This window comes from Crotalus tigris, unplaced genomic scaffold (genome assembly GCF_016545835.1).
Source record: "Crotalus tigris isolate CLP2741 ecotype Arizona unplaced genomic scaffold, ASM1654583v1 scf7180000017601.7605149639:7615979, whole genome shotgun sequence".
Lineage (NCBI taxonomy): Eukaryota > Metazoa > Chordata > Lepidosauria > Squamata > Viperidae > Crotalus > Crotalus tigris.
This window is the reverse complement of record NW_024096505.1, coordinates 6,527,464-6,551,730: the sequence shown is the minus strand read 5'-3', so window position 1 is coordinate 6,551,730 and position 24,267 is coordinate 6,527,464. Positions and strand designations below refer to the sequence as shown.

The 24,267-nt window shown below is 37.7% G+C and overlaps 1 protein-coding gene and 1 long non-coding RNA gene across 3 annotated transcripts in view; one reads left to right on the top strand and one right to left on the bottom strand.

The window, feature by feature from the left end:
- The window catches only part of PAXBP1 (PAX3 and PAX7 binding protein 1), a 33,644-nt gene extending 12,116 nt beyond the window's left edge, over positions 1 to 21,528 (bottom strand). The window contains exons 1-8 of the mRNA XM_039319201.1: positions 20,882 to 21,528; positions 13,660 to 13,785; positions 11,093 to 11,269; positions 10,114 to 10,335; positions 8,423 to 8,526; positions 6,884 to 7,101; positions 5,286 to 5,475; positions 224 to 347 (exon numbers count right to left, since the gene is read on the bottom strand). Coding sequence (XP_039175135.1) covers positions 224 to 347; positions 5,286 to 5,475; positions 6,884 to 7,101; positions 8,423 to 8,526; positions 10,114 to 10,335; positions 11,093 to 11,269; positions 13,660 to 13,785; positions 20,882 to 21,359 — 1,639 coding nt within the window. The 5' untranslated portion in view covers positions 21,360 to 21,528. The remainder of the gene's footprint in view (positions 1 to 223; positions 348 to 5,285; positions 5,476 to 6,883; positions 7,102 to 8,422; positions 8,527 to 10,113; positions 10,336 to 11,092; positions 11,270 to 13,659; positions 13,786 to 20,881) is intronic.
- A 36-nt stretch (positions 21,529 to 21,564) lies between these two features.
- LOC120297034 lies at positions 21,565 to 23,367 on the top strand. Of its 2 annotated transcripts, none has more exons than XR_005553662.1 (2): positions 21,565 to 21,740; positions 22,844 to 23,367. It is a non-coding gene; the product is annotated as an uncharacterized LOC120297034 (long non-coding RNA). The 2 variants fall into 2 exon arrangements; XR_005553663.1 differs by lacking the exon at positions 21,565 to 21,740 and adding an exon at positions 21,793 to 22,443.
- Positions 23,368 to 24,267: the final 900 nt, after the last annotated feature.

Genomic DNA, 24,267 nt, shown 5'->3' with positions numbered 1-24,267 from the left:
ACTGTCACATCAGTTACTAACTGGTAAATAATTTTTCCTATTTTTAGCCACGGCAAGACAGTCTGTGAAAAGTACTTTAAAAGTATGAGCTAGATTTCTTTAATCTGATTTTCTTTTATCAGATTTAAACCAAGACATACTTTGAAATTTCACTTTATATTATAACTGAACTATGTAAACGAGGTTGTTTAATGAATAATAAAAACCTTCAAGATGGACTGACTTGAATGGCTTGAAAACTCCGAAGATTCATCTTTAATATCATCTTGTCGTCTTTGGACAAGGCGGGAGGCGCGCTGTTTGTACAGCTGGTGCATTGCTGTTTCAAGTTCGTTAATCAGGAGCACCTGTAAAAATATAATACTTCGTAATAAAAATATTTTCAAGTGTTTAATTGTATGGGATGCCACACTATTCCAAAGTGTACTGCTGCACTTTCAGTTTACTATTCATTTTTAATGACTGAATATTTAATAGCAAAGAACAATATTAAAGTTCCCTAACTAGAAGCAAACTATCAAGCCTGTACAAAAAAATACAGAAAAGTTATAAAGCTACCACACATTTTGATTAGTTTGCCCTCAATATCTGCCACATTGGAACAATGGTTAATTTGGAATAGTCTGAAAGAAAAAACACTGTTTCCAAAACTTTTTTATATAAACATGGACAGATTATTTTTAGATGACTAAGCAGATTGCAACCCATTAATAAAATTTAAGTCTCTTAGAAGCTTTTTCTTGATTGTAAACAAACAAACAAAAAGCATTATAGAAGCCTGTTGGGATTTCCAAATACTCTGAAATGTCTCCTATCGATTTCCTACCCGGTTTTAGGCTTCCAATCAGGTTTCACTACCTCAAATCGAGCAATGGGATCTGTCAATTCTGTAACTTCCCTGGTCTTCTCTCATAATACACCACCCCTGGAAACATATCTGCTCATGGCTGATCTTCAAAAGGTTAAGCAGTGATGGGTCTAGTTAGTACTTGGATGGGAGACCAACACAATATCCTAAAGATTGTAGACAACACTGGGAAATAAAAAAAGGAATTCCCAGGAGAAAGAAAAGGCAAACCATATATCTACGGTTACCCAAAAATGCATGGATGTTTATCAGCAGCTTTGAGGCACTACTGAAGGAAAAGTTTACTTAAAGTTGACATGACTACAATCTAATACTGTACCTGGATTTGAATATACTTATTTGAAAGTTATTTCTTTTAGTAAAATTTATTTGGAAACAGATATTCCTCTGTAGGTCACTACCGGTGTGGAGAAAAGAAGTTTCTAATATTGAAATGAAGTTTCAATAATAGAATTTAAAAATAAAAGGAGAGATGGGGAAAATGTGAGAAAAATCAGTACGATTCTTAGTTTGTTGAAAATTGCTGAAAAAGCTAGCATTTATTTCTGTAAGCTTTTATAGGGAAACAATACTCTTCAATTTTCAGACACTACATTTAAAATTTTATAAGCGCCTCTGTTCTGTTATTTGAAACTATCTTTTCTTCTTTTCTACCAATTTAACCCAATCAATATTTTCAAATGTTACAAACATGTTATTATAGCATGGAATTTGATATCAGAATTCAGAAAGTTAGTTAAGCTATTAACACAGAAGGATTTTGTTATAAGAGGAAGTAGCAAAGACAACATTTTACCCAAGAAAATGGGTAAAACATGAATTTGAATACAAAAAAATTCTCACTCTGACAAGGAACTTTTTTCATCAGTGAACTTTCTTTTTAAAAAAAGGAAATATATATTTGAAACAGTGAAAATATTTTTAAGAAACCAGAAACCTGATTAAATGCAAAACCCCGAAAGATCACTTACAATTACCATCAATCAAAAAGTAACTTCCAAATCTAGTGTTCACATTAGATCACAGGATTTCATTGTTGCTTTAATACTATTTTAGTATTAGTAGTCTATTCTTATCTATGTTGACACTAGAAACTGAAATACGATCTGCTAAAACAGGTTATCAAATAATCCAAATCATATGGATATACTTTATATTTTCACAAATGTTACCCTTGCTGATTTGGTGTGAATAAGACTTAAAATTCAGAAATAATTTAAGATTTCTTTCCTTGCCTCTCAATTTGAATTTTGCCAATCCAAGTAAGAAGAAAATGAAAGAAACATGCGAAGAGGGCACAAAGAAGACAGCAGCACAACTGATGCATAGCCCACTATTGTTCCATATATAGAAATACTTTTTGTGAGGAAACTCCGTCCCATATGTACCTCACAATCCATAATGCACAATAGTGATGTATAAAGAACTTATCTGAAAAAGGTATTACTGAAACAGTCTAAATCACACATATTTTTCAGGACCAGTGTAAATTCTACTGATAACTACAATACGTTTGTTAAGCAGATGCTCCTATAGAAGATAGTTTGATTATGTGCATGTTCTCCTTTTTCCCCATTTCTTATTTTCTGGAAAGATTTGAAAACTAAATTACAGCAAAAGAATTCTTTCAAAATCTATAATCTACAGACTAATAATTGTAAAATTAATATAATATAAATCTGGATGTGGAGGGCAAAATAGAATCTTACTGATTCTTTCTTTGGGGAAAAAATATATCATAATCATATACATGTTCACACAGAAACATCAATGTAGTCAATATTGAGTATCTGATCAGAAAAAAAATCAGATCTGACTGTTCAAATTTTCTTTGCTTTGTTTATATTTTGGCTCCTGCTGTATGAATGGTTTTACTTTCTAAACCAATCTTATAAATTACATATGCATCTATTTTTCATTTACACAGCATTTGTCTCCTTTCTTTCTTTCTCAATTTCCCAAAAGTTTTCTCGAAAGGTTTTAAAGATGTTTTCTAACAGCAAGACATGAATTAAGGTAAGAAAAGAGAAATCACGGAAAATTGGAGGGAGGGGGAACCCCCCCATTTGTAGACTAAAGAGAATGACTTACAAATTGTATTCTTATGCCCAAAGCCTTTGTTATAGATGTATTTACTCTCAAATGTTATTAAGTCTGTTGTGATTTATATATTTCATTGATATATTTCCCCCCTAACTACAAATGTTAGACTGAACTGCCCATGCACATAACCAAGATAATAAATTCAACAGAAAAAACAGATTTAATACAGAGATAAAAATTAAAAAAATCTTACTCATTTTGATTGTGTATTATTGAAATAAGAAATGTTTATATTTGCAGTATAAACTGTATGCTGCAGTAACGCATAATCAAATTACAGTAAATAGTATCTGATTTAAAATTAATTATAAAGAAATGTTCCAGTAGCAGTTATGTGTTCAGCTAGCAATTGCACAAACACTAAGTAGTGCAAGCATTCCCAGTAGGGAACTGTGCAAATATGTATGAGGTAATTTACACAAAGAAAATCAAAGTATTAGATTTGATACACAAAGATGAAAACTGATTTTTCATTTTGTACTAGAAAAGAACTGAAACAATATATACTAAAGTATAATATATATTATACTTTTTGTATAATAAAGATGAGAGCTAGTCCTCGATTCATGACTATAATGGAACCTGCCCACAACATACTGATGTCATGACAGCTGTTAAATGAATGTGATTGCCTCACTTACAACCCCATGCATGCTCTCCCTAATGGAATTGTTAAAACGAATGTGTGGGCCATTAAGCAGACCATGGGGGGCCTCAGAGGCCACAAGGAGGCCTTGGGAGACCTAATACAAGCCCTGTTCCGGGCTTCTAAGGCCTCCCCTACCCCGAGGCACCCTATGTTCTGCTTCCTGCCCTTTGGGTCTCCGTAGGCTTGGACTTACTTCCCACCCTCCGGGCCTCACTCCCTCCTTCTCCCTATTGTTATCCCTCACACATTTACCTTTTGAAGATCTCTGGATCTTGGGTTAGGGAAGAAGGACAGGCCATTCCATTACTAGTCCATAAGACGCAATCCCAGAAGAAGCCATTTTCTGAGCAACCATAATTCAATGCAGCTGCTCAGAAAATGATGTCTGCTTCCAGGATTGCACTGCATGGCTCAGCAACAGAGCCACTTGCTGTTTCCTAACATGAGCTCTGCAGTGTTTCAGCAACAGAGTAGCCTGTCCTCCTTCCCTAACCCAAGCTCAGGAACCCTTTGAAAGGTGAACAAGAGTTTGAGGCCCAGTTGGGTGGGAAGCAGGTCTAAGGTCTGTGGCACCCAGTACAAGAGAGGCAGGGGAGATAAGATAGGGGAGCACTACAACATCCCTGCAATAGGTTATAAAGGCGAACAACTGTGGGGATACTTCAGTGGCCGGATACTTTGGGACCGGATCATAACTAGCTTCTGGGGGGTCCGCCATAACTTTGACCATAACTTTGACTAGCTATATAACTACTTATTCCATCATGTGAGAGACTGTTTGTGTGTGCATGTATATGAATGTGTGTGCGCGTGTGTATACATATATACACAAAATTATATATTATGCATTTCATAGCGCACATATTAGATAGGACTCTGCATAAGCAGTTTAAAGTCTTAATCAGGTTCCCATTTTCTTCATAGCAGGACTTCTTTAAAAATAATTTTAATTTAATTTTTGTTTTTTTAAAGCTTTAAGAAAACCATCCTATACTTACAGTGCAAACTTATGCCTATTTATTCAGAAGTTAATGATATGTAATAGGATTTACACAGTTGTACAAATACTTGTGAACTTTGACAAATAGGCATCCTTCAACAACCGCAATATCAAGTAATCAGTATAGATATATACTGAACTGGGTAAAATCAAGTTTTGGAAAAGTCGGATGGTATTTGACACAAAGCTTCAGATTTTAGAACAAGAGGCACAGGATAATTGTTTATTTTACAATCTATAACTCTCCTTGGAAAGCAACATGAGAACTCAGCATGAAAACTAAAATTGGGCTGATTTCAATGTTCTTAACTAATTCTAATTGCAAATAATTGGTGCATACACCATTTATTTGGATCCAATGTTTTCCTGTAATTACCTTTGTGATGCCTCAAAAACTGCAAAATGTAACAAAAAAAGGATTGGAGAATCATTGTGACTCATAATGGTTTTCTGGAAGAAGACATCTTCTAAGAATTATAAAGCTGATATCAAAAGCTTATCTTCTATTTAAAGAACTATTCCAAAAGTTAACTTACTATGCTTTTTTACGACCTTTAAAGCCAAATCTTCAAACATGTGCTTTCACTGTCATGTATAAGACAACATGTTTGAGCACAGAGTAAACTTCGTTACTGAAAAAGATAGGATATATTTTGCATTCTTACCTTTTCACTGAAACACTCAAGCAAGTCTTGGACATACCCTCGCATTTCTTGCAGAAATTTATACCGTTCACCAATACCCCCAGAAGACCCTTCTAATCTTTCAATTGTCTTAGTAGAATCATCACGGTTTTGCTGATGCCTCTCGTGTTGTTGTTCATTCGCTTTGTGAAATTCTTTCATTGACTCCAACCTAAAGGTCAAGAACACATGTTTACATCCAAAAGCACAGTATAAGTTACAGTATATATAGCATTGGGGAGGGGGGGATTTGTACAACAAGAAACAATCCTAACAATGGCAAGGTTAAGTTGCTTTCAGGCGACAAAGCACATTCCTTATTTCTATTACAAATTTGTTTTATTTACTTGTCATGTAGGTTGCTTGAATCACAACTTTTTATATGAAGAATCTTGTAGGATCTTCAAGATTAAATTTTTATAACTTATCTTGCTGTAATTGCATTTTTCTTTTTAATTAACTTTTATGATTTATTCTGTTTTATTAAATAAATAAAACAAGACCCCATGAAAGACTAATTAATTGTGGGAAGAGCTTTCTGACAGAGGAAAACTATAGTTTCAAGGTAGAATATCACATATCTGCTATTTTTAGGCTATCTGTCCAAAGGTGCTTTTTCAAAAGACAAACAGCTTCTTGGATGAGAAGTGAAAAACAAGGAAGTCCAGTTACCTTTTGAAAAAACACCTTTGGAACAACCATGATTTGGATGACTGAGAATCTCCACAGCCATTTAAGGCTATTTGTGTTCCTATAAAACATTGACTAACCTGAAAGCTATATACTCAATACATGTTTCTGTTATTTCTATTTCCATTCAACAAATATCCTTCATATTTACTACTTTGCTCTCACCTATTCTCAGTTATGATGGATTGGCGTGCAGTGATTTTTCTCTCCGCTCATGGTTTAACTGCTTAGATAAACTACATGATTTAAAGACAGAAATATTTTTGGCTACTTCTGCTATTACTTTCTCATATGGTGTCTTACCTACAGGAGTATCACTTTCGCATAGTACTCAGGACCCTTAATTCCTGATGGTTTCAGTAGAAATCAGAAAAGCATACAAAAATCATGAAAAGCAATTTGTTGGATGTTAACATCAAGTTTGCAAATAGTTAACCTTTAGTTTATCTCTTTTTTTTACTAATTTTGTTCACTTTCAAACTATAACAAAGGACTTGTTATATATATTCATAAGCATGAGCAAATATTTAGTGTAGTGTACAGTATTTTGAATTTCCAATTAAAATATAGAATTTAAAACTTTTACCTTTTTAGAGTAAATTGAATTGCTTAAATTCTTATACAATCATTATATAGCAAGTTGAAAACATCATTCTTTCATTTTTCTTAGTTACAAAATTATTTTTCCAAGAATAGAAGACGTACCAATCTTTAAAATGGTTCAAGCTTCATTTGCAGAAAAGTAATGTAAATAGCCCATTGAACAGTTTTTCTTACGTTTTACAATGCAGGATCCAGTCCGTGGGCTTCCGTTGATGAAATTCTGATCTGCCCCCCAGACTGAAACCCAGAGGACAGGTCTTACATTTTAATAAGTTGATCTGCCCTACCTGTCTTTAAGCTGTTTCTTTACCAAATCAATAGTAACAGGAGCCATCTCATTACTGGGGGTTTTGAAAGGTATTATGTTATCTGTTTTTTGAGACTTTGTCTCTGATCCATATGCAGCATATGTGTAGGGCATGCCATAAGATGAACCATAAGGCATTGTCTGGTAAGCATTCTGGTAGTACAGGTTATTCACTTCAACAGGCTGACTTGCTTGAACCTACAGGAATGAAACATACGATATGTACAGACATATAAAAACTGGGTTTCTGTAAACACTATTACAAACCAAGATTATTTGTTGAAAAACTGTGAGAAATTACTAATTTAATTATGTTCCTTGTGCAAAGCAGTACATATCAAAGAAAACAACACTTGAAAACAATCACTAGGAAGCAGAAAGCATAAAAATAGCAGCAACAACAAACTTCAAAATTTCGGTTACTGTAAATGCCGGCGTACAAGGCGACCCGGCGTATAAGACGACCCCCGTCTTTATAGCCGGGCCGCATTCCTAGAACGTCGTCTTATACGCCAGAAACTACCAGTATTTCCGGCGTATAAGACGACTCGGCGTATAAGACGACCCCCGTCTTTGGCGCCGATTTCAGCGCTCGCAGAAGTCGTCTTATACGCCGGCATTTACGGTATATATCTATTCTTTGGGACAATTAGTTTATGGGGTATCACTTTGATGGGGGTAAAGAATACTGTACTACCTAAAGTGAACTGCTATCATATGCACTATTTATGTTTCTTGCCAATGTACTGGTAAATGAGCAGCAGATGGCATTCATCAGTAGACTAGTCCAGCTGATTCTTATGCTAAAGAATTAGTACTGAATAATAAACAATCAGCACAAAATACTAGAGTAAAAACACCTTAAAACTAATGATCAGTTAATTTGAAGACATTAAAGCAACTTGTTATCATGGGATCTAGCTCATTATATCTGTTTGTTGTGAAAAAAATGTTTATATTTCAAAATTCCATTCTAACAAGATTAGCAGGAAAATCTTCATGTAGTGATTTTTTGCATCAAGTAACACACTGTTTCAGCATACATAATATTGAATACATGCACCCACACAATATTGAATGGATGGGTGGATGGATAGACAGATATCATTTAAACTAGAATGGTAAGTTACAATACATTGTATACATTTATTGCTTTGTATGATTTTAATATATTGAGACTGGCTGAGCCTATAGCATTCTTATTAATTGTACTGTATGGAAATCTGACATGATACAATTTAACAGAATCTGAGTATTTCTTTTAGTGAATTACACATCACTGATTTTTTTTTATTTCAATGACATCTATGTTCAGGTAAGCCTAATTCTAACCAGAGGAGATAGGGTGAAATGAATTGGTCTATCCTAAGTTTTCACCGGCAAAATCCCTCTGCTACATATGTTCATTCACAACTTTCTCTTTTGCTTTGGCAACTAGGATTACGTGACAATAGCTTGGATCAGCTATTGCTAAAACTACCATCTGATGCTCTGAATCTTAAGATATTTGAATACGTGCCTGAGGTATATTAATGCCTTTCCGTATCTGTTCTTGCTCCCATCGGCTTAATTCTTCATCCTGTTCTCCAGCAATCAGAGCTTCATCATCACTTCCCTCAATACCTAAATACAAAGGTAAGTATAAGAATATAGACTAGTAAAACTATCAGAATTAAATATTGAAAGCTTTATTGTCTCTGTGATTCTTTTTTAGGGTGAAATATCAAGAATGACCTGATGTCTAGAGAAGAACTGCTACTGTGCTTCTAGACATCTATTCAGGGCATATCTGGCTTCCTACTTCATCTGAATTATTTTTTTAAATACGTCCCATAAACTTTCTTTGAAATAAAAATGGTAGGCAGTTGCAATTCTTTTGTTTCAAAGTATGCATAACTATCTAAGAAGGGGAAGAGTAAACAGGGATGGAAAAGAACACCAGGGAAGGTGATAGGTTGCATTTTTGTAAATCTGTCCTTTATTACTAGTTCTCTCTCATTGAGTAATTATTACGTGAACAAGTAGCCACACTCTAAAAAGCCTAAAGATACTTATCAAAAGCTTGAGGATTCCTGTTCTAGAATTTCTACTCATTTTCTACACTGTGCAGAGTACTGATTTAAGTACCTTTCTGAATTCTATATGATGAAATGGAATTCAGCTAACCACCAGAATTCTAATTTTTCCAATGCCATAATGCATGTTTTAATATTTAAATAGATAAAAACAAGCAATTTTATAGGAGTTTTAAATCACAATTTAATGCACAAACATAAAGAAATTATAGCTGTTTTTAAAATTAGTCATAGAAACCATTGACAATATGTTTCATTATTAGCCTATCATTAATATACACCCCATACTTCAATTCAATCATTGATTTTCTGATCTGCCTTGCTCAGGATGCCCCAGTAGCCACTGCAGGTTATACAGAGTATTATTTTACAACCAACAAGTTTATAGCAAGTTATCGGGTTATTAATTGTACTGTCCTGTCATAAATTCATTGATGGCAGGATCCAAAAAGAGGTGTGTGTGTATGTGTGTGTGTTGTGTAATGTATATATGTATATATATGTACATGTATATAATCACCAAAATAATTCTGCAAACTGATATGATGCTTGTCTTTTAGTCTAATGAACACCTGGAGTTCCATATAAACCATGATCACGAGCGTCTTCTAAGATTCACCATACAAATTCATGGAAGAATAACTGTTCAAGGAAAAGTTTAAAACTTCCCTAACTGGCTGGTTCTTTGAGGGTGGTCTACAGATAATCCAATTCTCTTCTAGTTACTGGAAGAAATTCTTCTCATATCTGGATCTAACTCATGCTGACAGATAAACAGCATAGAGGGAAGCCATGTAACAAACCATGATTAGAAAACAGAAGACCAAAATTTAGATCTCCTTGAATAGTTTGATTCAGACGTATTGTCAAATATGATCTCCTATAAAGCTGTAAATTTCAATCAATTTTTGGTGACCCAGCCTCATCAAATCACCAGGTATGAAACAACCCATTCAGAAACAGATTAACTTCAGAAGGCTTTTGGAAGGTACTTGAGAAGGGTAAAAAATGTTTCCTCTGCCTACTTGTATGAGTCAGCACCATATTTGATTTTTGTGTCAAATGCTTTATATATTCATAGCAAGTATTTAAAATGTAATTTCATTTAGCTTTTTTTCTCTTCTTAAAAGTTTACCTATTTCCTCTGCAATCTTTTGTCTCTGGGACTTCTCTTTCACTGAAAAGACTATTCGTCGCTTCTCATCATCATCTTCATCATCACTGGCATCATTTTCATCTTCTCTCACAAGACGCCCTTTACCAGGATCATTGTCAAGGGGAAGAAAGTCGCCAAGTTCACGAGCCATTTGGCGCTTTTTCCTAGCAGCATGAATAAAAGCAGCATCTGGAATTTCTCCTAAGGGGGAAAATTGTTATTTTTTAAAAGTTAGCAGTTGCAACTCTGTGGATATGTAAAGATCTAAAGTTATTTGAATATTGCAGAATAAACAGTCATAAAAAGGTAAAATATTATCAGATCAGAAAATATAAAATTTAGTATCAAATGATTTAAGAAAATAATTTTGAACACATTGAATAGAAACAAAAATTTACAAAATTATATACAATATAAAAGATGCATTTGTCCAGAAAAAAAATAACTTTTTTGAAGATATAAAAGAAGAAATAAGAGACTAGCAGCTAAATAAATTTACAGTGGTACCTCTGAAACTCATCAAATTTGATACTCAACACATTTTGACACGAAAATTTTGTCCTGGTACTCAACGCACAAGCTAGAACTTGTCGATGTCGGTTGCTTTGTGACTCACCACATTATTCCTTATGGGAATACTTAGTTTGATACTCATCATTTTGGTACTCATCATTTTGGTACTCAATGTGCCTCCCAGAACCTATTAATGATGAGGTACCACTGTACATTTGATTGCAACTAAATATATCCAAAGTAAGAAATAAAATATGTAGCTTTTTAAAACAAAAAATGGGCAAAACTACAGAAAAACATACCAACAGAAATAGACAGTTCTTAACTGGAAACAAGTATCTCTTCTAATAGTACCCTATTGTCTGCATGGATTTACATTATTTTTACCTATCAAGCAAGGAAGAAGAATTCAACCCGTGAAAAATACGAGAGAAAATGTGCTAACCTGGACGAAGAACATTTAGAGATGACAAAGCACTGGAAAATGCTCCTGCAGCTTTTGTTTTTTCTTCTTCCTTCTCACTTTCAACTTCCATTTCTTCTTCTCCTTGTTCACTATTTGTAGCCCCATCTTCCTGAACTATATCTTTAAATAGTCCTAGTTTGTCTGCAATTTGTTCATCTGTGAAACAAATCTATTCAGTACTTCAAATCTCCTTATGGAAAAGTTATTTACACATACTACATTTACACATTTCATTTCATTACAGTGAAACATTAAATTAATTAAAACAGCATACATTGCACATATATGTTCATCTAAAATATGTTTTCATAGAAGTGAAATAATTGTCAAACATGAGATATTTCAATTCTCCTGAAAATTTGTTTGGGTCTGCATGCACCAAGATAACCAAAGATTTCACCTACTCCCCATTGTAGAATCAGTACTTCTGCCCTATTGTCTGTTACAGAAAAGTTTGGGCAAGAGATCCAGTTAATTTGGACAGAATGTGATGCAAAAACAATTAATTAAGAGACATATCTTTGACTGGGAAAATGCCTATGCCCAAATATGAGGAAATGCAGTCTGCTTTATAATTTATTCAGTGTTCTCTCCTTTATAATTTATTTCCCCACCCTTCTGGTTGAGGACAGCAAATGGGAGATTTCCAATGCACAACAGAACATGGATCCAACCCATAAGAAATTTTATTTTGTGCATGATAAAAATTCTCAAATTATATACATTAAAGATAGAAAAAATTCCTAGAATCTCTCACTGCAAATAATATACTGCAGCTGATATATTGTTTACCCTTTCTATTGTTATCCTCCATAGTAGTATATTATTTAAAACAATGCTATGTTATAAAGATTACAAAAAAAGATTCTGCTTATCATATTTAGCCTCGAATCTATTCCAATGGCGAAAAAACTGTATAGTTGCTGTTTACACAGATATTTGAAAGGCATGTTACCACACATAAATTAGGCATACCTCCTTGGATTATATTTTCTCAGTATTCTTAATAAGGATTTATCAAAGAAACTAATATTTCAAGATGTCATTAAATTGAATAATATTCCTAAAATTTGGAATGTATTAATTGATGAACAAACGCTCTATTGTGATTGGATTAAAAAGACATGTTCTCAGAAAGGCACCAAATCTCAAAGATTGGTTTAAAGAAATGTGTGCACTTAGCGCTTGAACTAGCTCTTTACTGATGCAATGGAAAAAACCCAGATGCTATGATCCCGTGTGGTTAATGCCCAGTTTGTTAAACAGTTTAAACATCGAAGTGTAATAGTTTTAAAGTTTGAAATACTTTTTATTTTAAATATTTAAAATATGTTTTTTCCTCTATTTTGGTATTCCAAATTTTATTTGTAGTCTTTTTTTAAGCAGTAACATGACTCTTTAAAAATACTGCCAATACATCATGAACATTTTCCTGGCTTGTAAAGTTGAATGTCCCATGAGACAGCAAATACTTATATGGCATCCTAAGATGAATAGAGAAACAGCACAAAAGAACAAACTCAGTGAGGAAAATCAAAACAAATGAGACAAGCAGTTCTCCAAATTGCTACTTTTCACCTCTAAAATTTACAAAACCAAGGAGTTTCTGATCTGCAGAGAACTCCTATTAAATCTCTAGCCTCTCCATAAAAACAGCAAAATGAAATGAATGTTAAATGTTCTGTCCTCGGTGCAGAGCCTACTTACTCCATGATTTAGAGAGCTAGTAAAAGAAGTAAGTTACAGGTGGCAAAAATATTATTTTTTTCAGATTTGTATGTCACCAGAGAACTGTGGTTATTTCCATCGGTTACAATTTTATCTTGTGAGTAATTTTTAAAAATGATGTGATTAGCTTTTGTGCTCATTGGCTCTTACGGCTGAATATTAATTATCAGCCCAGTTTTTCTTGTCCCACTGAGGTCAAAAAGGAAAGGAGCAAAAAATTAATACCAAATTACTATTGTTTCCAATGGCCAAAATACCAGAATATTGCAGCAAGTTTGAGTAATTGCTGAGAACACAGTCAACTCAGAAAGCTTCAAGTGCAAAGCAAAATATTTTTTTTGCCTCATGCAACTTTCTAAATTGGATGTTAAAAAGAGGATTTTCTCTGCACTGATTGATATCTTTGAGAAAACATACTGAACATATTTAGTAGGTATATATTTTTTTGTTGAGCAATGTTTTGCAAAATAGTCCATCCCTCTGGTGGAGGGAAGGATATTTCACAGGGCGGAGGCAACAAGAGAGAAGGCTGTCTTCCTAAACCCTATCAGTCAGAATTCTTTAATTACAGAGTATGCAGCATACCTTCCCTTTCTGACAAGGTGGGACGGGTCAACGTAAATCAAATGAAAAGCAACAGTTATGTGCCCCAAGTATTTCTAAAATGCTGCTTATTTTCTATTCAGAACAGTCCAAATGTTACATTTATTAAGTAACATTAAATGTGCATTGAAAGTGTATTAAATCCAATAGACTGAAATAGCTATAAGCTTTAATGGAAAACTGTAACTATTTTTAAAATATATAACTAAGATTACCATCTGCTGAAGAATTTGTTTCTGGTTTTGTCTTTGATTTTTCAAGATCTTCTTTGTATTCCTTCTTAAGTAGCTTTACTATCTTTTTGCTGTAACTTGATTTCTTCACTTTAAAAACTTCAGTTTCTTTGAAAGAACAAAAAATAATAAATTAAAATTGTTAGAATTGAATTCTGAAATTTGAAGCAGAATAACTATTTAATAATACTTAATAACTACTTAATTTTAACAAACAGAAATTCTGAACGCCACAACAACTAATGCAAGGATGAAGAAATTCTGATTTGGGCCAAATGTAACCTGTCAGATTTCTCCAGGCAAACTGTGAAGTTTCAAGTGAATTGCCAAACCTTCCACTAGGGATGTGGAAAATTCACTGACTAAGAAACAGAACATTCAGGGAGTTCTAGCACAGACTGGCCTATTTCAGAAGAAATATGCTGAACCACTTAGGTGTTTCAGACATACTCTATACAAAACAGTCTGTTTCAGGACCAGACCATTCTCAGGACACAATAAACCGCTTTCAATTTGGAAGCTTTATTTCAAAACATCGAATTATCCCAAAACAACATGGTCTGGTTAGAGATTGGGCGTGATTAAGTGGGAAACAAAACTCTCAACACTTTTCCAAAACTGTTCCAGAAGAACAAATATCACATATACATACTGTCTGCCTCTCTCAGAGTTGCCATACGTGAGGACCGTGGACAGAGCGGCCACTTGTCTGCGGATTGTGTTGGGCACTAAGCCCTTCTTGAGACCCTCCCACAAATAGTCCAAAATCTTTGGAATAATAATTCTAAAGGGGTCTAGCTGCTGCTTTGTACACCAATTACAGAAATTTCTCCACGTGGAATCATAAATTCTGTTAGCTGTAGGCCTTCTTGAGGCCTAAATTGTGTTAATCACGTCTGGCGAATAAGATTTCTGTGTTAAAAGTCGCTGTTCAAGTGCCATACGGTTAACTGGAAACACTGTGGCTCTGGATGTTGCAAGACCCCCTGGCTGAGGGAGATTCGGTCGTGGGGAATCTTCCACGGGGGGGAGACCGAAAGACTCACGAGGTCGGCAAACCACGGCCGCCTTGGCCAGTGTGGAGCAATAAGCATCACCTCTGCCCTTTCCTGCAGTATCTTCCGGATGGTTGCTTGCATCAGAGGGAGAGGGAGAAATGCGTACAGCAGTCCCGTGGGCCATGGCCCCCGGAGTGTGTCGGTTCTTTTCCCGCCCCGGGTGATGGGAAGCGGGAAAAGAACCTCGGAAGCTGGGCATTCACCGGGCTGGCAAATAAGTCCAGTACTGGCTGACCGAACCTCTCTGCTGCCTCTCTGAAGAGACCTGGGTGCAAGCTCCACTCTGAGTGGTTTACTGTTGACCTACTCAGGAAGTCTGCCTGCTGGTTAGTATCTCCTGAGATGTGTTCGGCCCTGAGAGAGGAGAGGTTGGTCTCTGACCAACTGGGCCTTGGTCATAAGGGATCTGGAGTGGGTACCCCCCTGCCGGTTGACATGGGCTTTTGCCGCCATGTTGTCTGTCAGAACCAGAATGTGTTGTTTCGCCACTGAGCTGCAAAGATGGCGTAGGGCCAGGTATATGGCTCTGAGCTCCAACCAGTTTATATTGTGTCTCAAATCTGATAGAGACCACCAGCCCTATGGCAGCAGTGATTGCAGGTGGGCTCCCCAGCCAAATAAGCTGGCATCCGAGGTCAGGATGACCCAGGTGGGTTCTTTGAACAGGGATCCTTTTCCCAAAGCTGGGAAAACCCACCACTGGAGGGATTTCAGGATGTGTGGCGGAACTCTTACCCTTTGGTTGGAGGAGCTGGTTCCTAGTTTCTGGAATGGAAGCAGGAACCACTGCTGGTCTCTGGAGTGTTGCTGTGCCCAGGGCACGATTGCTATGCATGAAATCATCTTTCCCAGCAAATGGGAGAGTGTGGCCAGTGTGGTGACGCGTTTCCTTCAAATCTGAGACCTCTCTTTTTCCGCTGGTACCGGCTCTACGGCCTGGATTTCCAGGTGGTGTTGAATGGCCTCCCTGATAAGGCCTTTTTTGATCGGATCTTTGGGTGATGGACAAGGAACGAGGTGCCTCGGGGGCTTGGATGTGAATTCCAGAGAAAGGCCGAATCTGATGGTGTTTAGGACCCAGAGGTCCGTGGTGGTGGCTTGCCATGTGTGTGCAAAAAGAGCCAGCCTGCCACCTATGGGGGAGGTCTCCCCTCCATCACTTGGACTTACAAAAGGGGCGGCCCCCCACACCTTGAAAGGGCTGCTTCGACTGGAATTGTTGTCTGTATCTGTCCCTGTTGCCAGATCTATCGACCTGACGGTCTGATCTGGGCTGAAAGGAGCAGGAAAACAAAGGGAGCTCTCCGATCCTGCTTCAGGACGGAAGGACTGTCTTCAGACATAGGTAGAGATTCTCCTATCTACCTTCCTTGAGAGGTGAGCCATGACCTTGCGTTTATCCTTATTTTCGATTAGATAAGGGTTCAAAGCCTCACCGAATAGTTGGCCACCTATGTACAGTAAAGCTGCTAACTGCCACTTTGCCTTGATGTCCGGTCGCCATTGTCTGAGCCACAGCAATCTGCGGGCTGTGATGTTGGACACTATTTGTCTTGCGGACTAATTGGTGGCGTGTAATGAGTCCGCCATGTATTCTGTTGCAGCCAATAGTCTCCTTAACTCATGGTGCATTCTGGCCTCCTCTGGGGAAACCCTGGCCTGTAGCTGACGCAGCCAGAGAAGTGAGGTTCTGGCAAAAAAAGAGTTAGATATGGCTGCCTTTATCGCCCATGCTGAGGCCTGATGGGTCCTGCGGAAGGTAAGGTCCGCCTTCTTGTCCTCTGACCTCAAGGCCTCCGCCACATCCCCAGATACTGTGGATGGTGAGAACAATGACACTAGAGGTTCGTCCACTACCGGAACCTCTATCACCACTGATAATGCAGGGTCTATATTGAACAGCTTCTTGTCTGTCCCCCCCCCACTGAGGGGAAGGATCCTGGCATTCCCCAATGTCTCTGGATTGTATTAAAAAAGAGGGGGGGCAGGGAATATGTTGCTGTGTGAAGGTGGGTTCAGAGAACACCCTGCTAGTTGTGCCCTGGCTGGTAAAGGGTCCCTCCTGAGGGTCTCTTGCCCGTCTAATTTTTGCCGTGCTGTTGGCCTTGTGGAGCAATGATTTGAAGAGGGCCGGATTGAAGAGGCCTACGAACGTTGGGGGGGGGTGTCTGGGGATATGTCTTCATCCTCTGACAGCCCCGGTCCGTTTGTTCATAGTCCCCAGTGAGGGACATTCTGCTTCTAGAAGATTGAGATGGAGAAATCGATCTTTGGTATGCCATATCTTCCTCTTGGGATAGATAGGATCGACCTCTTGATGCTACAAATTCAGCCCTGGGTCTTTGATGCATTGTGGAAGCTATGCCTTGTGTGACGGCCTGAGATATCAGGGACTGCAAGTGTTTAGATGATAAGGCTCCCTGACTGTCTGAGAGGCAAAGTCCCTCTGCTGTGTATGTAAAGGTTGCCTCTGGGCTTTCAGGCCTTTCGCTTAGGGGGGACCTCTCCGCCTGATCTGGGTCGGCCTGTTTCCAGAGGCCCGGATCTTGGGGCTCCCGAAACCTGCAAAGAGCCAAATATCTCTGCCTCTGTGTCAGGAGATGCCAGTTTGTCTCCTGCTATGTTTTGTCACTTTTCAGCTCTGGAGAATTGTTTCTCTAGGGCCTGGTGTCTTCGTTTTGCCTCCTTGTCAGAGGCCTTAGAGGATCTCTTGCCAGAGATTACTTTGGCCTTGATCCTCCCCATTGCCTCCTGGTTGGATGATTTTGACCTCTTACGTCCAGGGGGACTGATAGAGGTATCTTGTGAAGTTTGAGGAATGTTGGTGCCTGCCATTGCCATAAGAGATATCTCAGTATTGTGACTGAGAGGGATCTCGTAGTGATAGGCCTGGTAATAGGTCAGGTATGACTACTACCAAAAATTATATAGCTTAAAAAATGTAATATTTAAATCAGTGGTTCTCAACCTTTTTAATGCTGCGATCCCCAACCAGTCGTAAGTCGACGACTACTCAACCGGTCGTAAGTCGAGGACTACTCAACTGGTGCAGCACCGTTTGCAGAATGGGACTTTTGGCGGGCTCAGCAGGGCAGAGACAGCCTGGACAATTCCTATTGGCTTTTGAAAGCCAATAGAATTAGACTCTATTCAAGAGAGTCTATTCTATTGGCTTTCAAAAGCCAATAGAATAACAGGGAGTAGCACAGCTAAGGAAAAGGGGGAAAAATGGCGGACTGCGTTGTTTGGTGAACCCCCTGAAATGGTCGTTCGACCTCAAATGGGGTCCCGACCCACAGGTTGAGAATCACTGATTTAGATGATTTTGGACATTCTTCACAATACAGAAACAGGATTCTTAAAATGGATCCTACAACAATGAGGTATCAAAAAAAGGTCAGTTCTTCAGTTCCTACTTGTGTAACCTAAAGAGATTATGGAATGTAGAGAACAGACTTTTCAGGATATATCAGGTTGCTGACAGGCGATATGAAAACATCAGATCTAACATAACTTTACTGAGCAAAGCCTAGAAACATGAGTAGTACATAAGCCAGGACAATAAATCCATTGAGGATTACCAGAAATAACAACATATCTATTTTAAGCTGATCAAATAAGCCAACTTTATATTCCTTTTAACAATCTTGATCTTTAGGCCCTTCAAATAATGGCTTAGATTAGAACTTGATTTCTTTTCCTTTTTTTCTTTATCCCTTCTTACAAAATTCTTCAAAGCTTTAACAAGCCTCTTTTATGAATCCAATATAGGAAAATTACCCAGGCCATTCTCTTGGTTTATTTTTGTTTATCTCTTTTAATAATTAAGATATAAGCTGGTTTCTTTTGTATGTCCAATGTAATATCTTTTTCGGTAGCATTCTTGCAGCCTGTTATTTTTAAATCCACCTTCAGACCAGTCTCAGTCCTCTCAGTTACAAATTGTTCCTCTTCCATTACATCTTAAACATTCTGTCTATAAAGGCAGGCACTCTTAAAAGTAACTCTTGGGACTACTGTTCAAAAATATCCTTCAATATGTCCAATGTTAAAATATTTTGCTTCAATCTGTATTTGTCAGGCCTGAGACAATACAGCAAAATCCGAACAAGTTCAGTTGTTTATTTGCTTACATCTAATAGAATTTGTCAAATTCAACTGCCTTGCCAAACTAAACCATCTAACCAAAAGATATATTCTGAGAGATTCTAGGGTGTGGCTCCCCTGAACCTCTTCCCCTCTCCCCATCCAGTTCAGGATTGAAGGCCTTTTGATTTAGGCCTCTCTCTGGGAAAGCTGTGTTGCCAAAACTTTCCCTCAATATTCCTACAGGTGCACATTCCATCACTGTGTTAGTAAATCAAATTTAAGCATTTTTCTACCTTAATTGTAATATTTCATTCCTTCTGGTTGCCTCTAGTGTCCCACCTTCAAAATCTCATCCTATCATATTTTTTTTTAAAGAATTCAAAACAAAAACATTTTTCCACAGGAAGGATTTTTGTGATTCCAAAATCTTATTTAAAATCTATCTGTAACTTACTCTGTAATTTTCCAAAATCGAAATTTTAATCTCTCTTTTGCTATTTATTCCAAAAATATATATTTTAAGACATTAAACCTGTATTTAAAACTTCTTTTGCAAAGGATTGAAGGAAACACACCATTTTCCAACTTGTGGACACAACAGTTCCTAATAACTAAAAAGCAGTTAATAAGCAATTTCTGAAAGTGAATAGATAAGGAAGTATATGAGGACAATGTCCTTTTGAGGGGACCAATTATGACTTGAGCAAGATGGTTATTCCTTTATCTCCCAGACCTTTAAATCCATCCGAGAATGCTGTCTTGTGGTTTCCTTAGGAAGCAACTGTATGTAACACTGGTGAGCGATCTAAGTTCTCTCCTTGTCATGGGAAGAATTACAAAAAGCTGTTCTATTGGCCAGCTCTTTATTCTGCTGTAGTTATCAAAGTGGAGCTCTTTTCAATTTCCCTGGAAATCCAAAACATCTCAAATATTTATGCTAACTTTCGGTCTCTTCTTTGAGAACAAAACGTATATTTCTTATCCTCCTTCCAGTCCCATGGCTGACCTTTCATTGATAATAGCAATATTTAACCAAGAAATTTTGGGAACTCAAGCACCTCTTTTCCATGCACCTGTAAAACAATTCTCATACATCTGAGGCATAATAAATCCTAAATTTTGCTAAACACATGCATAATGACAGAATTTTTCCACACACTTTACAATTCTAAATACTTTGAACTGTATCTCCCAGTAGTGGACATATCAATGGGAGTTATATGAACTAGAGCCCAATGTTTTAGAAGGCACCTGCCTGGAAAAGGAAGATCCATATACTGTAGTTCAGTATTTTTCAAATTTGGCAATTAAGATGTGTGAATCAACTCCCAGAATTCCCTGCTAGCAGGCTGCCTAAGAAATTCTGGGAGTTGAAAGTCTACAAAACTTAAAAGTTTCCAAGTTCGATATAGATTATGCTATTTTCTAATGCTTCCAAGTAGAGGAAACTTAGCTTGGGAAAAAAACTGAGTTTCAAATAAGAAAAAATCAGGAGTTGAGGTAGTGTGTTTAGAGAAATCTAATACAGGTAGTCCTTGACTTACGACCACAAATCCAAAATTTCTGCTGTTAAGCGAGACATTTGTTAAGTGAGTTTTGCTCCATTTTACGACCTTTCTTGTCACATTTGTTAAGTGAATTACTGCAGTCCTTAATTTAGTGATACAGTTGTTAAGTGAATTTGTCTTCCCCATCAACGTTGCTGATCAGAAGGTCAAAAAGGGCGATCACATGGCCCTGGAATGCTGAGACCATCATAAATATGAGTCAATTGCCAAGTGTCTTAATTTTGATCACGTGACCACGAGAATACTGCAATAGTTGTAAACGTGAGTTTTTTTAGTGCCCTTGTAACTTTCAACAGTTATTAAACGAACGGTTGTAAGTCGAGGACTACCTGTACCTCTGAATAACGAGTTCATCGAGCTTTAACGTGACCAGCACAAGCGCTCGTATTCGAGGTGGAGGGCGAGAAAGAAAAAAATGAAGCACTAGGCCCCGGAGAAAAAAAGAAAAGGCCTGGAGTTCCTGCAAAAGCCGGGGTCACGCGTGCTTACCCTCTTCCTCGTCCTGGAAGCTGAGCAGACTGCGGCTTCCGCGGGGCACCCCAGGCGCGGCGACCGATTCTTTGCCCTTTTTCCGCTCCTTCAGCTTAGAAACAGCAGACACGTGCCCGTTGTTCCCCAGGGGCAGCTGCTGCGAAGGCGGCGGCGGCACAAGCGCAATCGGGGCCGGCGGCAATTCTGGGGCCGGCAAATTGGGGCCTCCCCGGCCCACCACCTCAGCACTGCTAAAAGCGAAGTTTCCGCCGGAGGAGGAGGCGGCGGCGACGACGGAGGGGGAGACCAGAGGGACGCAGCCTGTCGGCAGAGGCAGCAGCGGCGGTTTAGGGGCTGGCAGCTCCGTCTCTACCGCAGGCCCATCACCACCCGGCGGCGGTGGCGGCTGCGACGGTAACGCTTCATCTCGCTCTTCATCGTCGTCCTCAGACTCGTTCCGCTTCCGCACATTCACGCGCCGGGCCTTGCGGAACATTCTTCTTCGACCAAACTGCCGCCGCTGCGGGCAGGTTTGAAGAAGAATCGGGGGAGGGGGGGAGACGAGCGCGATAAAGCAACTACCGCAACGGCTCCAAGAGCGCGCACGCCGCGAGTCCTTCCTCGCTCCCTCCCCTTTGCTGCAGCAAGAGCAGCGTCACAGCCTAGAAGACATCACAGCGCCCTCTACCGTACGCCACCGCTTTTGACTATTTTTCTCTTCGCTGTCATGGGCAGAGGAAGAAATATCAGACAGGGCTCTACCGTCGAGTTCGCCTTGTTGGCTAGAGCGCCTCGTTATACCATAGACTGAGACAAGAGTCACGGCCGGGAGGGTAATTGAAGAAATCGGCCATTTTGGGACGGAGGGGGAAAAAAAGTAGGTGGGGGAAAAGGGGATGAAGACCTGTGACGTAAGTGGTCCCTTGGCAACGGATGTGGAAGGGCGGGAAAGTGACCAGTGTATAGAAATGTCCGAAAGAAAGGCTTTAGAATTTCTAAAGTGGGGCGGGGGGAGAAGTGTCATGTTAATGAAGAGGGAGATCCGAAGGATCGCGAAGTCGCCGTTGTGATCTATCGATTGCCTTATATTAATAACGAAATGAAAAATAGAATAGAATATTCTTGATTGGACACACAAGGAATTTGTCTCCGGTGCATAAGCTCTCAGTATACATACGTATAAGCAACAAAGTGATAACTCATAAATCATAAGATAACAATCATAAGTCATAAGATACAACCAATAGGAAAAGGGGGATTTTTGAAATATTTTTTTGGTTTAATATGTTAAATAACATACAGGTAGCCCTTCACTTGCAACCACAATTGAGCTCAAAATTTATATTGTTAAGTAAGTTTTGCCCCATTTTTACAACCTTTCTTGCCACAGCTGTTAAGTGAATCACTGCAGTTAAATTAATAACTTGGTTAATTGAATATGGCTTCTTCATTGACTTTGCTTGTCAGAAGTTTGCAAAAGAGGAGTGCATGATCCTGGGACATTGCAACCGTCATACATATGAGTCAGTTGCCAACTCTCTGAATTTTGACCACATAACCATGGGGATGCTGCAATGGTTGTAAGTGTGAAAAATGGTCATGTCACTTTTTCAGTGATGTTATACCTTTGAACGGTCACTAAATGAGCTGCTGTAAGTCGAGGATTACCTGTAGTAAATTTCCAGACAAGCAGCAAGGGATTTTACAAATTGCTGGTTACAAAATAGTAAGCTACAACTTATTGGAGTGTGCAATACTAAAATCTAGGCTTAGTGGGCTTCTGTTAGGCTTTCACTTCATTCTCATTTAAGTGAGTAATGTCCATTAAATTGAAGGCATAGCTGCTATATCAAGTTTTTACTGCAAAAGTTGCCATAGGTATCAATTTGGTAATGTAGATGGTATAATGTCAGTTTTAATGACATCTCTCTGCAACAAGATGTTATCTTAAAATTTTATAACGCACTTTTTGTATTTCAGGGCTTTTGGTGGGGAGTTACTTTTGAATCAGTCATCCCACCCAGACATCCCAATCAGTCGTCTCAACCTGAGAATTGTAATGACTGAGAATTGAGAAGATGAAAGAGTACAGAAAAAATGATTATGTTGTTTTGATTCCCCAAAATAAATGAGAATGGTAATTGTTTGCTGAATCCTTAAGAAAAAAATCCACTTGTTTCTAATGCATGGTTTATGCATACATCATGGCAAAGTAATGAATATAAAAGAAGAGTATGCATGAGACAATAAGGAGAAATAACAAGTGCATTGCTGCTATCTAATTGCATGAATATTGTTTTAAGTTACACCTGGCATGCTAGCAAAAGAAAACAGTAAAAGGAAGATAAAGAATAGTCACAGTCCTATCTGATTAAAGATACAACTCTGAAGAGAAGAATTTACAGATACATTACAGTATGCTCTGGTGCATTTCTATGAAAAACACTTTGTTTCATTATTGTTTATTGTACTGTGTTACCCAATATTAAATGCAGTAGAGAGTACAGTTTGTTTTACGGTTTTTTTAATGAATAAATTGCTGTTTCCCATTCATATTATAATATTTCACTGCTTTAATAACATTTGGAACCCTGTTTTTTTGTTACTAGGGGGCAGTAGAAACTCAGTTGCTGATTATTCTGCTATTTCTTCTTCATACAATAGGATCATGTAAGGAATTTAGCAATCAGACAAGATTTTTGAAAAGTCCCTAACTCCAAGACCATATATCTAGAAATAAATATAATTCTATCTAACTATATAGTTAGAGATTGCCTTTGGAATATTTTTTGCATTTTATATAGCATAAATACCCCAGTATAAATAAAATCTTTGTCTGAGAAACAATTTCATACCCTGCAGTTAAATCCCACAAGAAACCCAAGATAAATCAGTAAATAATGGATATTATTAAAACATTTAGAATGGCAATTGAAAAGATACATGAAACTGTATGATAAAATGATTTGTTTTTAAAGAATGGTTACAACACAAGAATGGGAAGAATTATGGACTAAATCTATAAGATGTTACAATGAATTATAACGTAAAGGAAAATTGGTACAAAACGTTCTACAGATAAAATACAACTCTGTTGATAATACCTGAGATAGACAAATCATACTATAACAAATGCTTGAAATGCCATGAAATAGAAGGAACTCTTTATTACATGAGGTGTACATGTAAAATAACCCCAAACCACTGGAAAGATATACAGAGTACAATGCAGAACATTGTGGAATTTAAATTGGTAATGAAATCACAACCTTTTTTATTAGATATAATCTCAGAAAAAAAACATAATGAGATACGTGCTTAACATTTTGCTTAACATTGGGGAAAAAAATACAGTAATGACTGTAGAATTGGGAATATTTTTATTTTTATCTGATTGGGAGCTT